We start from the raw sequence: 23,050 nt of genomic DNA on the forward strand, positions 1-23,050 counted from the left end.
TAATGCATGTCAATTTAGTACTATCGACCAAACAAATGTACTATTATCTTTAACGCCTAGGAGTTATAAAAGTTTTTTAAAGATTGAAAATTGTTATCTGGATGCTCTTTTAACATTTGGTAATATTTAGAAAAACTGACAATAAGCTTTAACTTTAGTCAAATAATTGTATAAAGTCATAATATATCGCATAAAATATGCTACCAATTTTAATATAAGGTTTTATGGTGTACACCAAAAAAAATTTTTTAATAGTCATTGTAAGAATATGTTCATTTTTATATATACATATACGTATGTTGTAAGTTATGTTAATATTGTACTTAGGCCTTGTCACTAAGTTTCCTATGGCTGATGATGGCATACAAATAATGCCGAAACCGGTCCCAATGTTTGAAAGGTAATAAATATGTGATGTGTTAATGACCTCACATTGTTTTTGTATTGAAAAGGTGGACATAACTATCCTCAATTTATAGTGTAAATCTAAATTCAATACGGACCAAAATGAAGTTCTTAACTTTAAACAGCTCCTTCATGCAAATAGTAATCAAAGAAGTACTTCAGACATGAAACTGTATCCCAACCCAGAAATCTTATCAATACCAGCTGCTTTTCTACTTTGTATCTTTTTGTAAAAATCTTTTGTTATCATTGATATATTTCAGTACTTCACTGTGTTAGTTACCTCCTTTACCTGGAGATTATCCTTATGTCAATAGAACATACTGCTGATTAAATATTTTTGCCTTCTGTAAATCTTCACATGTACACTCTCCTTGTTCATGAGCAATTCCTGAAATGATCTTCATGGAACCTGTTTCTGCCATAACACTAGAACCACTAGAATATATTTTGTGCCCAGAACCAATGATGCAACCATTTTGACCACTATTGAAATGATTATATTTTTGTTCTCTATATGCATAGTTACCATTTTCATCATTTTTCTTCTGTTTCTGTACATTGCTTTATGTGTTGCAGTATTGATTTATAAAACAAAAAAGATGCCACACATGTGTTGACACTGTTGTCAGAAACATGTCGCTTTGAATATGGAGTAGGTCCTCAATTTTCTTTCAAGATGTTACCAGGTGTAGTCTTTCCAAAAGTCTGCTACAGTCCACTCTGTGATGCCAGCAGTACCTAGTAACATATTACCTTACCCTGGGAGGCTTTAATCTTGGTTGACACATCCCGCTGGTACCGTGCTTTACAAGTTATAGTTTCTACGGCTGTAATAGAATAATTGAAAACTCATCAGTGCTCAGCCCTATAAGAGCCATCATTACAATCTGAACATGGTATAAATCAAGGAATTTCACCAAAGTTTTTATGTTGATTGTAATAATAATAATAATAATAATAATAATAATAATAATAATAATTCAGATATAAACAATTACAGAGGGATTTTCTTTACTATCAGTCGTCTACAAAATTTTCTCTAAAGCCCTATTGAATAGATTAGAAAAACAAACCGACCACCTCATTGGAGAATACCAGGCAGGGTTTAAAAAAGAAAACAAAGAACAAATCGTAAACCTAAAAACTATTTTACAAATTCGTAAAATGAAACAAACAATAATTACCTTTGTTGACTTCAAAAAAAAGCTTATGGCTCAATAGACTGACAGACTCTATTCAACATATTTGAGGAATTTCAAGTCGACAGAAAAACAAGGGAATTGATCAAGCAAAATCTAACAGGCACAACATCAAAAGTTAAATTTTTAGGAGAAATTACAGAGCCATTCAAAATTACAACAGGGGTCAGACAAGACAGTGGATTATTATTATTATTATTATTATTATTATTATTATTATTATTATTATTATTATTATTATTATTATTATTATTCAAGCGTCTTTATTGTGGCGAAGTTAGGGCTCCCGGCCCTTTCTTACACTTAACCACTTCATGTATATACAATGTATATTTTACATAAAATTTGACATATGAAATCTTTACAACCTAAAGCATTCACTACTATTCAATTTAGTTCTGGAAAAAGTGGTTCGAGAATGGGAAAATGAAACGAAAGGGATCAGTATTGGTAGACTTCTCAAAAAACAAAATTCACCTTGAAGCCTCGTCTTTGCAGATGACTTGGCATCCTTTCCAACAACAAACAAGAAACACTCCAGTCTGTAGAAAAACTTCATGAAATAGCGGCAAGAACAGGTCTGCAAATTTCATATGAAAAGACAAAGTATATGGAAGGTACAAAATCAGGATTTAACAACCATCCTCTAGTCACTAGATATGGGAAAATCTCCCAAGTATATAAATTCAAATACCTAGACAAAATTATACAACCAAACAGGATAAATCAGCAAGCAAACAAAGAAAGAATTACAAATTTACAAAAAGCATACACAATTGTCTGGAGCAGATACAACAAAGAATCTATATCCCAAAACACAAAATTATGACACTACAACACAGTTGTCAAACCAGAAGCCCTTTATGCAACAGAAACTCTGATAATTGGTGTCAGATTACAAATAAAAAACATTGAAAAATAAGAGAGGAAAATTCTAAGGAATATTCTAGGACCTAAATGCAAAAATGGTATTTGGATGAAAAGGAAATCACAGGAAAATATATCAAGTAACAGAATCGCAGACACCATTAGAAAAAGAAGATTAAAATTCTATGGTCACCTGATCAGGATGGTTAACAATAGGCTAACAAAGAAAATGCTAAATCTTGCAGTATCTCTAAAAAATCACAATTAGCTTACAGAAATAAACAAAGATCTTCAGGAAATTGGTATAAATAAAGAAATCTTTCAAGACAAAAACAAATTCAGAAATCTCATAAACAAACACAAATTTGCTGATCAACCTATAAGAAAAGCTACAGGATGGACGGAAAATGCAAAAAGAAGCACAGCGAAAGGACGAAGAGATTTTGGAAAGACAAGAAGAAACGTTGTACTAAATAAGTTTGCATGCACTCCTTAGTTGGGCATAATGAATCAAAAATTAATAATAATAATAATAATAATAATAATAATAATAATAATAATAATAATAATAATGATAATGATAATGATAATAATAATAATATCAAATTACCTTCAGCCTGAACAATCCGGTTTTCAGTGTAATTTCAAACACTATTTTCCGAGTGATCACTTAAATGGCAGTTATATTTGTCTGCAGCTTCTCCTCTTAGGTCCTCTATATATGGATCACACACTACATCATGTTGTGTGTCCTTCGCGATCTCAGCTCTGCGCCTGATCGCCGCAGCCCGGATCTTTCCAGACTCTACGAGGAGACTGCAGTGCGCTTGATTGTGACGTCAGCCAGTGCTATAAAAGGAGCAGCATTCCGCTACTTCCCAGGACTCCCCAGTGTCCAACGCCAGATTACACTGCAAGTCGAACACGGAGGCTATCCCTCTTAAACATGTGTATCGAACAGGTGGACTGAATTCTGGTTGTGAGGTTTCACCTCTGGGCACTGCCTCACCTCCCGCTTCCTGTAGCCACGTCGAGCCCCGATGCCAGTATTCTACTCATCCCTCAGTCCTCACTTACTGTCGGATTTTTTATTATGGACACTCGAGTTTAGGCTTTAATTACAAACGAACCAATAGGCCTATTGAAATTCGAATTATACCAATATTTTCCTTGTTTAATTCTACATTAGCGTATATAAGATGCATTGTTTTCAACGTTCATTAAATATTTTTTATTTGTGGTTGTAATAAATATTGGCCGGGTTTTTGGCTTCTTCTCTACGAAGCGCTCACTTAGGAATATATACAAGGAGAACGACTTGTCTGATTCTAATGAAATTTGTATATGTTATAACCACATGTATTTGTAGTGTAATACTCAAGTTACAATTTTTTTCAACCACCCCGAAAAAAGTTCTTATCATTTTTCTAAAGCAACTCTTTCTCAGTCCAGGATAAACGTACAGCAACAAACTTGGGCTTATTTTGAAGCACTCAGTCATGGTTATCAGAAACTACTACAACTGTAACCGTACAGAGTGGTATCGAATTTATGAAGAGTAATATTGAAAGGAGGTTTTGTGTGCGCCGGACCGTGCGATTAACAGCAGGCCGGATAGTGAAATTGGGCGCAGTGTTGCCGCGTTCAACATTAGTATTCTACTAATTGTAAATATTTATGTCAGTTCCTGACAAGCCTACGGCAATTACTAGCATTCTGTTAGTACGAACTTTCATTGCAAGTTACACTAGTAATTCTATAAAGCAGATAGTTTTCGACTATCTTGAACTCTCCCTTATTTGACAGACTGTCTCCTCAAGATAGATTCGTGTGTATATAGAACTTTCATGTGTATAAAGTGTATATTTCAACAGACCCTCAGTCTACTGTTAATATCATCATTAATTGCACGCAAGTTCATCCAGCTTCAAGAAAAGTTTAGTTATATTTATGTACATATTGTGTAAAAACTTATTGAAGCAATAAATTTATGTTGTGTTTCTGTATACTGATTCCTTGTATACAACACATCAGACATATCTTCTCAAATGTCATGCAGTAGATTCAGAAACTCTTTATCGGTAAGAGGTGGTGGTCTACGAGACATGCTTACTGTACTGTGACAAGCTGACAAATGACAACACTACCGGAGACACAGAGGAAGTAATGCTCAAACAGTTCTTAATATATCCGAGTTCCATTGTGGTGTTTTTGAACATTACCGTTGTTGATAAGATAATTATGAGCAGATGATTATATCTCAACAAAAACTGCATGGACATGTCTTTTTATAATAATGATAATTAATACAGTGGTCAGAATGACCGCTTCAGTGGGTGTAGGTATAGTCATTACTAATGTGCTATTTATTATGGATGATCGTGACCACTTATCAGGAAAAGTTACTGCAGCTCAAAATCCTACAATAAAAACTTTAGTTTAAATATTGTTTAGAAAATGTGTAGCAGTTATTTTGACCACACCAGTGGTTCTAGTGTTAAAGTACCTGTACAGACCCTTCCATTTTTAATTCATTCATACGATAGCCAATGATACTTGCCATTTTGTTATCCCTAGTTGACTTTTTCGCTAAATTAAATTTCTTAGTAAGATCCTGCAATATCTCTTTACTTCCATGACCATTCCTAACACTACTTCTTTCTAACTTGCACCTCCTTAAACATTTATTTCTGTTACAATATAGTGGGTGTTTATGCTTCCTGATCATCTTTAAAGGTGAATACCTGTATTCACACTGCTTAACAGTTGCTTTAAACCTATCCCATAGGCTGTTTACATTTTCCTCCAATCATAATTACTTTTTAAAACCTCCTCATGCTTCTTTTATCAATCATATCGTACTGCTTAATAGTCCTATCACATTTATTTTTAATTACAACTAAAACTGCTTCATGATCACTTATACCACCTATCGCTTTAGTTTCTGTTGTATTACCCTTGCCTAATTATGCTTTCTACAATTTGTTTGTTCATGTCAACAAAATCAGCATTAATATTGAATGATGGTACAGAATAATGAAAATGTTATATTACATAAACATCCGGTACAGGGATTGAATGACAGGCTGAATGACTAGAAGTAGTATTGATATAACAAAGCTCTGTGAACACTTGTGGTAGCCGAGCGTGCTTAAAGGTGGAGGAGGAAACAAGTGCTCATTAGTCAGCGGTTCAAGTCTGATGTAGGATGAATATTTTCATTTTGTTGTTAATGGTCGTGTGAGTTGCGTTGATGAAGACAAATCTGTATCATGTTCAGTTCTCATATTGCAGGTACTCTGCTATGTTTGTTTTTAAGTAGTTCTTATAAAAGCTATTTGTAGTATAGTAAGCTATAGCCAACAGAGGTGCAATGGGCTTCGGTATGACCATTCAATTAATGAAGCAAATGTTCAAAATTACCACCTCCTTTGTTAAAGCAAATCTGAACATGGAAGAGGAGAGACATTCTTGCACACTGCAACATATGTAGTGGAACCTGCCTGCAGGATTCAGTCTGATTCAGCTGTCAGCCTTTACTTGGTTGAATGGGTGTGTCATAACATTGACAATAAGTGCAATGTGCTTCGTTCATTAAAGCCATTCCCCATATGAAAGTCACGAGTTATTCTTCTTTTCTTATGTATGCTTTCTTTGTAAAGGTGAAAAATGATGTCTGAGACATAACAAAGTTAAACCTTATTTATGAATGCCTTTACTAGTATAATATATAATATAAAAATAAAACTGAAAAGCTTGAAACTAGATTCAAACTCTGAATTCCTGGAAAAGACTACATGTTGGCTGCAATTAACACCATGTAGTCACTTGAGGTGACAAAAGAGTAGGACCTGTAACTCTGTACTTATGGAATGATAATAATAATAATAATAATAATAATAATAATAATAATAATAATAATAATAATAATAATAATAATAATAATAATAAAAATAATAATAAAAATAATAATAATAATATGGCCTCAGCTACCGTGTGCAGATATTTCAATTTGACGCCATCTGGCTGTCTGCTCATCAGTTTCGACGTTCCGTTTTACTCTAGGCCCATTAGATGGCAGACCGAATAAACCGAAACTCTCTTGGGCGTCTATGGCTGAGATTTAATGAATTTTGTCGGGTAAACACCAAATGTGTCACCAGAGATCTTTTACATGCCAACATCGTACGACATGGAGTGTCTAATGGACTTTTTTGCACCCCTCAAAAATCCGACTACGTCTGCCGGGTTTGAACCTGCTATCTTGGGATCCGGAGGCCGACACTTTACCAACTGATCCACAGAGCTGGCTGCTTTGAAACTGATATTGTACGTTACAAGTTCTGAACTTGAATGTGCAGACAGATTTACCTTGCTGCTAACACTGCAGTGTGCTGAAGAATCATGTCTCTCTTCAACCCATATAGTTGCAACCATTCCCTAAGCATAGAGTATTTGGTTGAATGAGTCCAGCATAATATTGTGGGTGATATTCACAATGTGTTTGTCCATTATTGGTGCTTCCATGACTATATATATTGTGTCTATTACAACTTTGTTGAATATCTGAGACTTCAGAAAAGTAAAGTTTTCATAAAGGATGCCTAGCCAGGTATGAAATTGAAAATGTGTAGAATTTGTTTTACGTTGCACTGACACAGATAGGTCTTATGGTGACGATGGGATAGGAAAGGCCTAGAAGTGGGAAGGAAGTAGCTTTGGCCTTAATTTAGGTACAGCCCCAGTATATGCCTGGTGTGAAAATGGGAAACTGCAGAAACCATCTTCAGGGCTGCCGACAGTAGGGTTCAAACCCACTATCTCCCAGATTCAAGCTCACAGCCGCTTGCCCTTAACCGCATGGCCAACTCGCCCGGTGAAATGGAAATTTAAAAGGCAAGAGTGAAGAAGGGTTTGAACTCTCACTGCTCTGAGTATCCAGGCATATCTTCCATGCCTAATTCCATGCAGCTACTTCAAGTGTAAGTTCAAACATAATAACTCTGTATTCACAAGTAGAGAAAAAGTTCTTGCTTCAAAAACTTACTGATGTGTTATAGCCCTATGGCTCAGTTTTAAGTTTCTTTTGAACACTCTAATGGTAGTGATTACTTGGCATAAGCTATCGCTACTGCTGTACAGCATTTATATGCCATAGATTATATATAAAATACTATGATAAACACGTTTATCTCTTTCAATGTCGTGAGACTGTACAATGTGGTGGTGAATTCAGGTGTCTGTTTGGTCCTAACCTATCACATGGCCTCGTGCCAATCAGATGAGCAATAAACCAATAAATGGGAAACCATGGAAAACCATCTTCAGGGCTGCTGACAGTAGGGTTCGAACCCACTATTTCCCGGATGCAAGCTCACAGCTGCGCGCCCTGAACCGCACGGCCAACTCGCCCAGTGAAATGGACATTTAAAAGGCACGAGTGAAAGTCACGAGTTATTCTTTCTTTCTTATGTATGCTTTCTTTGTAAAGGTGAAAAATGATGTTTGAGACTTAACAGAGTTAAACCTTATTTATGAATGCCTTTATGAGTATAATATAAAAATAAAATTGAAAAGCTTGAAACTAGATGGGGATGGATATGGTTTGTACGGTACAATAACTTTTCGTAGACATGAGTAGAGATTGGACTCTACATAAAAAGGTACAGTGCTTTTGAGATGAGCCTCACTTACTGCCTCTTGTATGGTTTTCGCATTTTGCAAATTGTATATAAAATTGCTGTAAGATGTTGCATAAGATACAGGTAAAAGACATTTAATTTATAGCAGATTGCATGTGTTTGAGGAAAAATAGAGGCAGCTGTACTACCTGGTATATAAACTCTGTTCAAGATATCCCAATTACAAATATATCCTTTTTATTTTGCATTTTTTATTTTAAGAGAATTTTCTTTGATTTTGGAGAATTATTGAGAAATATTTTGGAGAATTTTTCTCTTTAGCTCATTTCATCCATTTTGTCTTGTTACCATATAATGTTATGAAATTATGTCTGAAAGATTTAACTAGTAGTCTATACAAATATTGAAATAAAACACTTTAACATAATATTATTTTGTTAATACAGTAACTAGCAGTAGAAATGTTTTTCTGTGCTGAAGATAAAATGGCTGCACAAGTACAGGCCTAGACATGTTTTTTCAGGAAGCAGGTTATTTAGGGACTGCAATTTCTGAAATGTTACTTGAAGTTGCCAAGACTTCTTTGACACCTGCAGCTGTAAAAGTTAGGGTGGAAGGGGAAGTTGCAAATTTTCCTTGAACAGTATTGTCTCAGTTTCATACAGATTACAGCATGTAGTCCACAGAAGCAATTCAGTACCACTTTGAAAATGCTTAAAGGTAAAACACACATGCCAGTTAATTTAAAACAAATGGCAGCTGAGTTTGGTGATTGTGTGTTTTCTACTGGTGGAAGCATACTATATTATAAGCTGTGCAAAACCAAATTATTGACTGAAAGACGATTTACTGTGTCACAGCATATTGGCTGTGAGAAGCATGTGCATGCTCTTGAGCGTTCATCAAAGAAAGCTGTAGTTAAACGCATGCTACCTACTAAATTTCTGCCTGGGAGACTGATTACCTCAAATCGAGTAGGGGTATTTCAGTCGCCTTGACAAAGAATACTGCAATGTATTCAAAACGTCAGCAAACTGTACATGATGTACAGACAACTACAACACGGTTCAACCCGGAAATTAAATAAAATAATTCTTCATACCGTGGAAGCTTCACTTCTAAGATACGAAACCTTTACGGGGAGGATATTCTCAAAGCTACTAGGCAGTTCGACAACCTTTGAAAGAAAATGAGTAACTACCTGGCTTGACTCACCTTTCTGAAATGCTGCAGGGATAACAGCATTATACCAGCATGTGTGAGACTGAAATATCACACCAAGAACCGACGGACAGACCATATTCTTCACGAAACCAGCATAAAACTCCTCAGAGAATGGATCAGTGACACCAGACAGACTCTGGACCACCTCAACAATAAATTATTTCACCTCCACTTGCAACTTGCCAGCCCTTTGTCTCTCAATGACTGGACCACGTTAGACAGCATTAGTAACACACAATCCCAGCGTACACTGGAACTAGCCACTGCCAAGCAAAACAAGAAATTCAACCGCCTCCTACAAAAACAGAAACCGAAACTACCTGTTCCACTGCAGAAGAATGTAATAGTTAACCTCACAGACAAGCCACTCAGTGAACCTACTACCTTGGTCTTGAAAAAAGGACTCAACTATGCAGTAGCTCTGGATAGTATACCGGTGGAAGAAATAATTAGCAAAGTTGAAATTGCAATTCGACACCTTCCTACTGAATCTGCAGAGGAGATCAGACAGGATATATTATGTCTACTGAGAACCGCAAAGCCGCCGCCATCCAGTTTGACCAAAGAAGAAATTCATGCCCCAAAAACACGTCAAGATACGGAAACAATTATCCTACTCGCAGATAAAGGCAATGCTACGGTGATAATGACACGCACCGACTACACTCGGAAAATAGAACAATTACTCACCAATTCTACATACAGAAAAATAAGAAACCCTACCAACCACATTAAGAACAAACTCCACATACTAGTAAAAAATTCCAGTATCCCAGCCAAAATACAGAAGAAGCTGATATCCTCGGACCCGATACCTCCTAAATTGTATGGCCTTCCTAAAATCCATAAAGAAGGCATACCTCTGCGACCTATCGTGAGTGCTACAGGATCTCCAACACACGATATCGCCCGTTACCTAGCTGGACTACTTCAGCCACATACAGGACACACTGAAACCTATGTGAAGGACTCCCGACATTTCATCCAGCTCCTTAAGGACCAATCAATTGAAAGTACGGACTTATTAGTAAGTTTTGACGTCACGTCACTTTTCACCAAGGTGGCGCTAACAGAAGTATTTCCACTATTAGACCAGAAACTTCCAGAAGACCTGTCAACACTAGCTAAAGAATGCCTTAATGCCACTTCAACGGGGAGTTCAATGAACAGACAGAAGGGGCCGCGATGGGGTCGCCACTCTCTCCAATAATAGCAAACATGTATGTGGAACACATCGAACAGAAAGACTTAGCCACATCTACCCTGAAACCGAAATGTTTTCTCCGTTTTATGGACGACACATTCGTAATCTGGCCTCACGTGAGCAATAACCTACAGCTATTTCTTGACCATCTTAACTCTATACATGTAAATATTCAGTTCACCATGGAAATAGAAGTAGACGGAAAAACTACCGTTCCTGGATGTCCTAGTAAAACGCAACTTCAGTGGGACTCTTGAGTCACGCAGTATACAGGAAACCCACTCACACAGACAGGTACCTACACGCCTCATCTCATCATCACCCATCACAAAAGCAGGCTGTCCTACCATCACTGGTGAACAGGGCCATAGCGATATCTGATGCAGAGCACCTCGAGGAAGGGAAAGAACACCTCACAAAAACCCTCAGGAAAAATGGCTACTCGCTCAATAACATCCGGCAAGTCCTTAAAATATCAGAAGAGAACAAAGAAAAGGCCACCGTAGGAGAAAACAACAGGAAAGAAGAACTGACCCGCCCGAAAACAGCGATACTGCCATACTGAACCCTTGACTTACCATTCCATCGTTGGTCGGCCACAGCTGCTGCAGTAGAGTAATATTGAACTCTTAAATCTTGGGGTCGTTGTGGGAATAATTCAGTCACAATCTTAACCAAATGATGGGGTTCAGAAGAGAGCCTAACTACTTGAAATGAGGAGCAAATATGTGCTTACTAACTTTTATTGAATCAATTAACTGCACAAAAGAAAATGTTATTTACATAAATCCTTGATCAAAGAAATTATTAAATGTTTCAAACGCAGTCACATTGCATGGCGTTATTTTATTGATTACAATATCGAAGAATCTTCTTCAGAGAAAAGTAGAAATCTCACAGATTAGTGGACAGCGAAACTGGAAAAGTGAAAAGAAAACCTGAAAATCAGGCACCTATTGATCCAAACGATAACTGAGAATTAATCCACACGATCCGTGGAAAATCTAACCTTCAACAAGTAGAATGCCGGATTTACTCTTAATTAAGGTTATCCACCAGTCGAATACCCTTTCGGATACGGAAACACCTGCCAAATGGACCCTTAATCGAACCAAATTGACTATCAGTTGCCTTGGATAGGTTGCGAGATATTATTGGAAAACATGGTGTTCACTACAAGTTAACAGCAGCATTCACAATTGAAAACAAAATTCCACCATGTATTGTCATTTCATGACACCCTTAAGTTATAAAATAATCCCGAGGCTGAAACGTGAATCACCTAAACAGCTGTTCAGAAGGAACCAACAACAACACTATCCAAGAGAATCTTACGTTACATTGTTCTGAAGGAACAAAACTGCGAAATGCAGGAAACACTTATTCATCACGCATTTAGAAGAAATGCCAAACACTGAAGTTAAATAAAAAGTGGTAGATCACTTGAAAAATATTATTATAAAACCAAATTTCAGGTTATAAATGGTTACGTTACACTTAATAAAATTACAAATCCACATGGTAAAATAAAATAAAACACGGAATTCTTTCCTTTATAACAATGACTACCATCACAGATCCATCTACTTATTGTTTGTCCCAACACACTACCTACAAAGTTATCAACTGACCACACTGAACTACGTATCAAATGAAAGAACGACAAAAATTGAAAATGAAAGATATTACCGGCTGACGAATCGAACCCGCATTCGTAACTCAAGTCTCACACAAATACGCTGAGTGTCAACATGCACACTATCAAAGCAAAATGGATGTCAGAACGACAAAACAATTAAGTCCGTAAAATAAAATACTAAAGTTTATTGAACTCAAACACGCATGTCGAACTGCAGTAAATATTCAATCACCATTAACTCAGTACCCAATATTGGACAACCCTCACATGCCATTAGTGGTTCCATAATCTTAGGTAAACACCTTCCAGCTGGTAAAGGGCTGCGCGCAAACATGGCATCAATATTACTTAGCTAACACTCTTCGCATTGCATATACTACTGCAGACACTACCATCGCTCAAGTCACTTCGCAAAACCATCTAATCTAAGACTTGAGTATATACAGCTGACATCCCAGACCTATCGTCGGGCCTACCTAATGCCTGCACACCCTAACATTAACCTCTATGTACACACACACACCTTCCTAAACCTATCGTTGAGCGTGAACTAGGACGTCTCATCATCAATATACTCCTAGGATAACATGTGACGTCCTAAATCTATTGTCGAGAGGAAATTGGGTCGCATACGCTTCCTCTAGCATATCAGGCGAAATCGTAACTTCAAACACACTCTTAGATATTTCAGCTGTAAATCTTGTTGAAAATAATAGCACACAATGAAACTAATCCTGCCACAGAATGAACGCAAGTCAGAAAATGCAACTAAGTCCCTATCTTGTTAATAAAACGTGGAATTGAAAATAAATAACGCGTGGCAAGCATTCCACAACTCAAACACGATCTCGGCATGTGCAATGAAGTTTGGAAAAATAATAGTGACTTCCAACACACGTCTAACATTACGTGAATATTGCCAAAAACAGTAATCATCACCACCGCAAAAATCCACGCTGTAATTTTAGGGTGAAGCCCTCAAATCGCCTACCATCTCATAATTCCAAATATCCATATCCATGACTATCCAGTGAAGTGAAATTCAATGAATCTACACAGCCAAACTATCGCTTTAAAACGTCCAATATCTCATCCCACAATGTTTCCGATTTAATGATAAATTATCGTCTCGTAATTTTATGAAATTTTCTGATTGGAAACTTGTCATTAAAGTCAAATAACACCAACCATGTATTCAGAATGCTCTTCTACCCTTGAGGTCATATTATTATAATATTCATTATATTGACTTTACATAACTAGTCACTTGGTCTTTAACTACCACGAGCTACAATCTTCACCAGAAATTGTTTTTTCACTTGGGATCTTAACCTGAAATCTTAATACTCATCTCGAACCAACCTTCTCCTGGTCTCAGTTTTCGGATTGTTAGCGGAATATACTGCCTGCCACATAAATATCACATTTAATATACAGCCTGCCTCAAAAATTCTTCGCCATCAGCAAATATAGCCTGTCTCAAAAATTCATTCTCATCGCCTTCTCACAGTGGCATCACATGAAATACACAGGCTTCCTCTGCCTTCAACATCTATACAACTCTTATCTCAACATATATAAATTCTTCGCCATCAATCCCTTTTCTTATATTTCAAGACTTTTCAAACCTCAATCCTCTCGTGACAAACAACTTTTATAAAAATACCTTTTCATTTTATTTTTACTACAACTTTCGGACCTCAGGAATACAACAACACACCGTGATTTCCCATATCACCGACATACACGATATCACAAAATTTAACTTCCCATGAATAAAACATAACTTTATCAGATTTTCCTGGATTTCGAGACACACACAAACCTTATTGAACATAACTGTTAAATACACTTTTAACATAGAAAAATTTTATCCCGTGTTAAACATTATTATTATTATTATTATTTTGACAAAAAATTTGCGAATTCATGCGATATTCGAAATTAAGACATTCACCACGACTACATGATCGTTTTCACCTTCCTAATTTTACTCAATTTGGACAATATTTCAAAGAATTTTAACACAATATTTAAACTTCACATTTTATAGTTTCTTGATGTGAATTTTACAGCACTGAAGAGTTTCACACGACTACCAGAAATGTAATACATTCGCCTGATCATTATTAAGTATCAATCTGACACACACCTTGAAATTGGTTGGGACAAACAATATTGTAACTACAATATTGATTAAAAAAAGTTACAGACCTGTGATCTTAGCCGTCATCCTGGATTTCTGGCTGCATTTAGGCCAGCAGACCTGACGCCTAGCCTTCCATGGCTACATTTACCATTATCTTCTTATACATATAACATAAACTACACAAAGATTTATATTTGGTGCCGAACACCACCACAAACCGCACTTCCTTGGCGTTTTGCCCTTGTGACGAGCTTGCTCCTCAAATGGCGACTGACACAGTTTTCTCAGGACCTTGCTGTCGTTTACCCTACTACTGGCCAGGTGTTCCAAACAGATAAGACAAATCAGACCTCGCAGCCAGCTCCCAGACTTCACTTTTAACAAATATCAAACACACCTGATTGAAATACAGGGAGAATCTCAGCTACATATTTTAGCCAACTACATAAATCTTCAAAGTTATCACCCGCGGCAGTTCAGGAAAATATTTTTACTTGAACCGTTGACACGAACATGTACCAATTTACTTGGAGACCAAAACCCCGCACTTTCTTCCAGACAAGTGACGTGAGCTTCGCCGTTCAGATAACCAGACAGAGTGTGTAAAATAGACGGAGGGAGATTTCTTTTATACCCTATGGGAGCACGCTGCCCACACCATGAAGCTTGGTTGTGCAATATCCTAATTCCACATCCAATAGACCAATTTTCCTGAAATTTGTTCCATAACTTCGGACAGACTTACGATTCATTACGGTGTTAATTTCATATTTTTCCCATACTCACAACAGGCGAAATGAATTATTTCTGCCCGGGCATTTTGCGGATTTTTCGTCGTCCATCGGCCTTGGCACGTGTCGCTGATCCGTGGGCCGGACGCAAATTCTTCTCTAGGCTTAACTGCATTTATATTTAACCTCACATCTTCACATACGGTTTAAGAATAATTTAGATTCTTTATTCCTGGATTTACCATGTCGCCAAAATCTCTCGTTATGAAGAATTTCTTGAATTTGATAAATTGTTCAATATTCGAAGTCCACCAAAGTGTCCCAGTATTTCACGAGCTTGCGGCTTGCTCGACACGGGGAGCTCGTTCCCACAAGACAGCCAGACTCTTGAAATAAAAACATGGCTGCTCTCAAAAAGTAGTTTGTAGCTGAAATAAATATTGGGATTTAAAAAATAATTTTCTCATCGTAGAATTATGGGTTCAATACATTAAAAATACTACAGACAGGATCGGCAAGATACTGGACAAATACGACATAAAAACTATCTATAAACCTCACCGGAAGCTAGCCTGTTATCTAGCACCAGTAAAAGACACAATAGAATTACAGGCCCCTGGAGTATATCACATTGAATGTAGCTGCGGAACTTGTTATGTTGGTGAAACAAAACGTCTGATCACCACCCGCCTAAAAGAACATATCCGTCACACCAAGAACCAAAACACCGGGCGAGTTGGCCGTGCGCGTAGAGGTGCGCGGCTGTGAGCTTGCATCCGGGAGATAGTAGGTTCGAATCCCACTATCGGCAGCCCTGAAAATGGTTTTCCGTGGTTTCCCATTTTCACACTAGGCAAATGCTGGGGCTGTACCTTAATTAAGGCCACGGCCGCTTCCTTCCAACTCCTAGCCCTTTCCTATCCCATCGTTGCCATAAGACCTATCTGTGTCGGTGCGACGTAAAGCCCCTAGCAAAAAAAAAAGAACCAAAACACAGATATTTCAGCAGTAGCCAAGCATTCCTACGAAACAATGCATGGAATATCATTTGACAAGACCAAAATCCTAGCAGCTATCCCTTGGAATCTGGAAAGGAAAATCCGCGAGGCTATTGAAATCAAGAAACATCCGAACAACATAAATTTAGAAGAAGGATATAAAATAAGTAATTCTTGGATGCCTATCATTCATAGTTTAAGACATGCAGACCACAACATAAACACACGGGCCAAAACCCCATTACATAACAGTGCAGGCAAGCCCCCACTACCTGGCTGTGACACATGCCTTCCAGAATACTCACGAGACAGCTGGGGCTTACATCAGCCAGAAAGGCTAGGATATAAAAGGCCGAGGTCAGGGCCACTCTAATAGTGTAAATTTCTGCCTGGGAGACTGACTACCTCGGATCGAGTAGGGGTATTTCAGTCGCCTTGATAAAGAATACTGCAATGTATTCGAAACGTCGGCAAACTGTACGTGATGTACAGACAACTACAACATGGTTCAACCCGGAAATTAAATTAAATAAGCATGCTACCTACTGTTGCTTTGACATCCACCAAGTCCTCACAGTTTAGTAAGGAATGGTGTGATGGTTTAATATCAGCAGATATTCCACTATTTAAATCCTCTAATCCAAAATGACAAGCAATTTTGGAAAAACACACAAAACCAAGAAATACCAGTGGAGTAAACTCTACGTAAGAATTGTTTACCACAGTGCTACAAAGAAAAATTAACCTCTCAAGCCTGTAATATAATCGAGAGTTGCTCACCTCCCAGGCAGTGTTTAAATTGAAGCTCAACAGAGGTTTAGACACCATCAACGACTTCATAACGTTAAATCTACGAAACATAATATAAGGAAAAGTTTAGGACTACTTACTGAGATCATATTTAGTATTTTTCAGTAACATGCAAGATGACTGCGGGTCAGGATTGTCCATAACCACCCAGAATATTTGTAAAAATATATAATTTGGATAAGTTCCACTTTTGGTATTTGTTTCAGATATATTTACAAAATGAGCAAGAAATACTTTCATTGAGGATGAGGAGTGTCTGGAAATTTTCATGTATAATTTCCAGGAAAGGCTGAAATTTAGAAAGGTTTTCAGCCCTTATATATGTATCCCATATAAAATTTGTAAATAAAATGTAAATATTGCAAGATGAGTTCAAACCTATCCCTTGCCATTGTTTGAGGGAATTTAGGGGTTTCTAAAAAGCCATTCCTGGTGAAACAGCTCTTCAGAGTGGGTTTCTGCATTGTTCCCATCAAAATTACAAGCCCCAAGAACACACAAATTTCCTCCCGCCACTGACTTTCACTTCCTGGCGCATGATCTTGGTTTCAAGGGGGCACCAAGTATGCATTCTGGCGCATACCTATTTGTCTGTTAAACAATTAGGTCCATCACTTTATCGTGAAAAAAGAGCAGAAAAGCATCTGAAACAGACTCTAAATGCCATTTGGTATCTGGCACACCCATAAATAAGATCTTTTGTGTGCTTGTGATGAAAACTACTCACTACAACCATGAACAGTGGACAAAGTTATAACAGCTAAAGCTGTTTCTTCTTCATCTGCTCTGTCTGCCACTTCTGCAGTAACCTCTTCCAAGCATAGTCACTGTCCGTATCACTGCTGAAAATAATGCTTCCTAATACATCACTTCCACCACTGTCAAACCAATAATCTCTGCTCCCATAAGAGAATGAAACAGCCCGGCCATTCTTCTGCAACCGAGTATCGTCTAGCCTGCAAAGCAAGAAATACCTGCAAAATATTTGCTTTTAGTACTTCCCCTTTATAGGTGGGAAGAATTTTCTAGTTAAATATAGTTTGCAAAGCATTCTTGAGATGGCAGGAAGGGACATAATGCCTTCCAAAGCAACTTCCTTGAAACTCAATAAGAGCGTGTTTCATGTTTTATCCCTGTTTGCTATGATTCAAAAGCAATATGTATATCGATCAGTTTCTTATTAGTTCTAATTATGAAACAGAGATAGCAGGAAAGTACACAACTTCTTGATTCATAAGATGAAAAAAGATCCCGGAAAGCAGCACCTTCCATAATAGATGTTCTATCTTCTGCCTGCACTTCATACATGGCACATTGAATTGGCTGAACATGTTTAGTCCATCAGATGTATAATATACGTCAAACCAGCTCATGCAAAGAAAAAAAGTAAGATGCAGAACTCGTGGGAAGAAGCTATAGCTTTCTCTCAGTAAGGTCACTGATGCTGTGGAGCACTATGTAGCCAACATTGTGATTGGAACAATGGAATTGAATATACCAGGTGAAATATTTTTATTGACCACCAAAGTATTACAAATGGCCAATTACTCAATGATACGCAAACTGCTTGACAGTGCTATGTTTCTTCTGTGGGCTGAGGGCAGAGAACATGATAATGTGCTTTTATTTTAAAGTGAAATAGCACATGTATAGTCCAAGCAGGTAATTCATTGAAGGTGCTTTGCTCTGAAATGGTACATGTCACATGCCTAGCATATGGCCTACATAAAGTTTGTGAAGAAGTGCAAGAAAATTATCCCAACATACATAGGCTTGTGGTGAATGTTAAAAAAGGTTTTCTTGAAAGCTCCCTCAGGAGTTACAGAATTTAAAGCAGAAGCTCCAGATATTGTGTTACCACCTCAGCCTACAATCACACGCTGGGGCACGTGGTTAAATGCATGCTTGTATTATAGTGAAATTTCCAGGTACCGGTAGTGAAAAAAATAGTGCAGGCATTTGACTGTGAAGAAGCTGCTTCAATACAGATTGCTCAAGATATTATGCCCTCTGAACCAAACATGAAAGGCAGGTCGACATTTATTTAGTTGAACTTTGCATTATAGTCAAAAACTATTACATCACTGGAAAGAAATATGTGAGGTAATGGTAGATTCCACTTCACTAATTAAACAGGTTGAGTCTGGTGTTAACAACACTTGTGGTAAAGTTGCTACAGCTATTGCATTTAATCTCAAGAAAGTGCTGGACAAAAATACTGGATATAAAACTCTGCATCAAATCTCAGCTATACTCTCGAGCAAAAACTACTCCATGGATGGGATTGAGGAAGATTAACTGTCAACAATCTCCCCCAGGGAGCCTCCGTGGCTCAGACGGCAGTGTGTCGGCCTCTCACTGCTTGATACCTTGGTTCAAATCCCAGTCACTCCATGTGAGATTTGTGCTGGACAAAGCAGAGGTGGGACAGTTTTCCTCCAGGTACTCCGGTTTTCCCTGTCATCTTTCATTCCAGCAACACTCTCCATTCTCATTTCATAGCATCTATCAGTCATTACTAAATCACTTTGGGAGTGGCGACCCCATCATACTAATAGCCTATATATGATTCATTCAACACATCCCTGACCCGGTCAATGACTGGAAAATGGGTTGTAGGTTTTCATTCAATGTCCCCCACTTCAAGTATGCTCCAATCACATCAACTAACGTAGAACACAACTTTACGAGGTATAAAAACTTGTTGGCAGATAACCGCAGAGATCCAGCAGTGTAGCTTTGGCCAACATTGGCCACAGCTTTACCATGGCTTTACAGCTCTGCATTTGGGAGACAGTGGGCTGATCCCACTGTTGGTTGTCCTACGATGGTTTATCATGGTTTTCCATTCTTCTCACTAAGGCAAATGCCGGGACAGTACCTTTTACAGGCCACAACCTCTCCCCTCTTGCCTTCGCTGCATCTCAAATCACCACAACACGTATTTTGACCTGGGAGAAGATATCACCATCTAGGTGGTCTGATGGGGTATGGAATGAAAACAGTTTAGTAGTACTGGTAGAAGTAGAAGCAGCAGCAGCAACAGCAACAGTGGCAATTACAATCATAGATCATTCACTTGCCATAACCTGAGAATGACATTCATAATTCAGTACAACTCAGACTGAGGTTAATTAAAAGTACATACAATTCAGCATTAGAGATCTGTTATATATGCTCTGTGTTTGTCTAACCTGTTATCTTTTAAAGAATGTTTCCAACATTCATTGCATCAATTTTTAAATTTTATAATGGATTTTCTTAACATTTTAGTCATTAATAGATCTTGTTAGCATTTTTAAGTGCAATGTTTAATATTCTTTACATCACCCACATCCAGGCCATAATTATAACTAACCAGAAATTTAACAGTGCCATAATTAGAACAAGCTAGATTTCAGTAATGTTAGGGTGGGGGACAGGTAAATTATAGAGCAGGTGTTAAAGATAGGGAAGTTTTGTAGCTACAACTTTCAACTTGACTGAAAAAAAATATGTTACTAAAAAGATTACAATATCTTAATCCTTATCTTCAATCTGTTGAGAGATGCATGATATACATGTAAGATTAATATGGTGATTTTTCAGTACATTACCCCTAATATAATTTGAAAGATATGTCAATATTATGCAAATAATTTATATTCATTCAGGGGCCGCTTCTCCATCGTGGTGAAAGGCATAGAGAAGTCTACAGACAAAGTGATTGTGGCAAAGTTGTTGGAGATACGACCTGATACTGAACAACTGGTGAACAGGGAGTTTGAGGCACTTCGCTCACTGAGGCATGAGCGTATTGCAGCATTGGAAGCAGCCTATAAACCCCCTGGCTCTGTAGCTGTACTAATTCAGGAAAAACTCCAAGGTGCTGATATATTAACCTACTTGTCGAGCAGACACGAGTACACAGAACAAACCGTGGCAACTGTTGTAGCACAGGTATGCTAGTTTTTTCTTAAGCATGTATGTTACCAGTCCCTTCATCAATGTCCTTTACACTTCTCTGCTTCAAATAAATTTATCCCCCATGAATAATAAGTTAGAACCTACAATGTGAGAAATGTATAGATTCAACAATAGATACATACATTTTAGACTTTGTAACAAGATACCTATCATACTAATCACTTTGTCTTTTGTCAGGTTTAACAAATAAATGCTGACATTCAGAACAAGAATTAACTAAGAACTAGAGAGTTAATTCTGTGGAAGTGTCAGCACCCTCTGCCTTAAATAAACCACTCAGTAGCACCCTCTTGTTTAAATTTCTGTACATGAATTTAGATTTTAAATATTGTTGTCCATTTGGCAAGAATGTTAATGGAAGCTATGTGAAGCTGAATGTGTCCAGTTATGTAATGTAAAAACTGAATTGTAATTATTTAATTGCAGCCTCAAGTCTTTTTTAATAACTTCCTGTAACTGAATTGCATGACAAAAGTGCATGTAACTGTATGATTGGCAAATACTATATGCATCTACTCAATCTTGAGATATATTCTCTGTGAAAGAAGACCAATGATTGATATATATTATATTGTACAATATTAACATAATGTTCCTAAACCATACTGTGATTAAAATGGTACCATATAGCACATCTGGCCGAGGACCACAAAAAATGGAGACAACTGACCAATAGCCTCCTCAGAGATTACGATCCTCAGAATTGAGGGAACATTGAGAGATATAGGATGAACCCAACTGATGACTGATTAAAAATAGTCAAATTCTTTGTAGGATAATATTTTTGTGTTCGTCATTCTCAGGATTGTGTGTTCTCTTTTCTGGCATTTTACCATTCAGTCAGAAGACTGAATTGATTTAACTGTTCTAGAATAATATTGTATTACAATCAGAGTTTGGAAATAATTGAGTAAAGGTAACCTAATTACTTGTAACAAATACATGTTTAGTAAATTTTAATTGTAATAGCTACTTTTTACCAAATGTAAACTGTACTCATAATTTACTTCTTCAAATGAAACTGTAATCACTATATTCTAGTAATCGATATACAGTACATCACACAAAGTTTGGCAATGTTGTAGTCCCAGCACTTGCAAGGCATCATGCCAAGGTTATAAACTATAAATCCAATGATATATAGGAACGTTGCAATTCCACATTCGATACAATATTGTGGTATCAATACTGAAGTCACAAAAAATATAAGTTTTAATAGTATTGTTTGATATTGGCAGTATTGTGCAGGCAGTTTCAAACCTGTAGATAATAAAAGAGCAGTAATGAATCAACTATCATTAAAACCTTCAGTACTTTATTATTATACAGTAAAACACCCTTAATCTGATCTCCAATGGTTATGCGCTTATGCAGAACATCTGTTAGTTGCTTAAGTTTTCCAGTCTTGCAGAGGGTTTGGATGTTAATTGGTCCTAAAGTTTGTTATAGTTTTAGTATTTACTATAATACTGTAGTCCATAAAACATGTGTACATTCTGTAAACACCTACTATACATATTAATGAACTCCATCTCAGGAACTCATGCTTTAACATTTAAAAGCATAATTTCCTGGAGAACTGTTTTCTGTGTCACATGGAGTAACAAGTAACCCAGTGGAATTTCCAGAAAAAAAAAAAAAAAGAAAAAGGAAGAGAAAATATGATCTACCTACTAATATACAGTACCATATCCAGTTGTAGAAACACACACACTCTCTCTCTCTCTCTCTTCATTTAGTCGATTCCGACTCTCCGTGACTCCACGAACTAAAATACGCCAATTTCTTCTGTCCTGCACTGCCTCCCAAAGATTTTCCAAGCTGGAATTTAGTACTTCTGTGATGCCATCAATCCATCTCATTCTTTGCCGCCCTCTTCTCCTTTTGCCTTCGATCTTCCCTAGCATTAAGGTCTTTTCTAATGAACTGTGTCTTCTCATGATGTGTCCAAAGTAGCTTAGTTTTTGTTTCAGGATTAGGCCATCCAAGGAACACTCTGGTTTAATTTACTGTAAAACTGACCTATTTGTTCTCTTCGCAGTCCATGGGACTAAGAATTTTCCTCCAACACCACAATTCAAAGGAGTCTATTCTACGGTGTTCAGCTTTTCTTATCGTCCAATTCTCACATCTGTACATCACAACTGGAAAAACCAAAGCCCTTACTATACGGATCTTTCTTGTTAATGTTATGTCTCTACTCCTTAAGATAT

The 23,050-nt window shown here is 37.2% G+C and overlaps 1 protein-coding gene across 10 annotated transcripts in view; it reads left to right on the forward strand.

Moving 5' to 3' along the window:
* Window positions 1–23,050, forward strand: part of Obsc (Obscurin) — a 980,481-nt gene that overhangs the window by 945,372 nt on the left and 12,059 nt on the right. For all 10 annotated transcript variants that reach the window (XM_068225413.1, XM_068225414.1, XM_067137343.2 and 7 more), the window contains one exon: window positions 20,525–20,810. In XM_068225413.1, the coding sequence (XP_068081514.1) occupies window positions 20,525–20,810 (286 nt within the window). The remainder of the gene's footprint in view (window positions 1–20,524; window positions 20,811–23,050) is intronic.

Source organism: Anabrus simplex, chromosome 1, assembly GCF_040414725.1.
Source record: "Anabrus simplex isolate iqAnaSimp1 chromosome 1, ASM4041472v1, whole genome shotgun sequence".
NCBI lineage: Eukaryota > Metazoa > Arthropoda > Insecta > Orthoptera > Tettigoniidae > Anabrus > Anabrus simplex.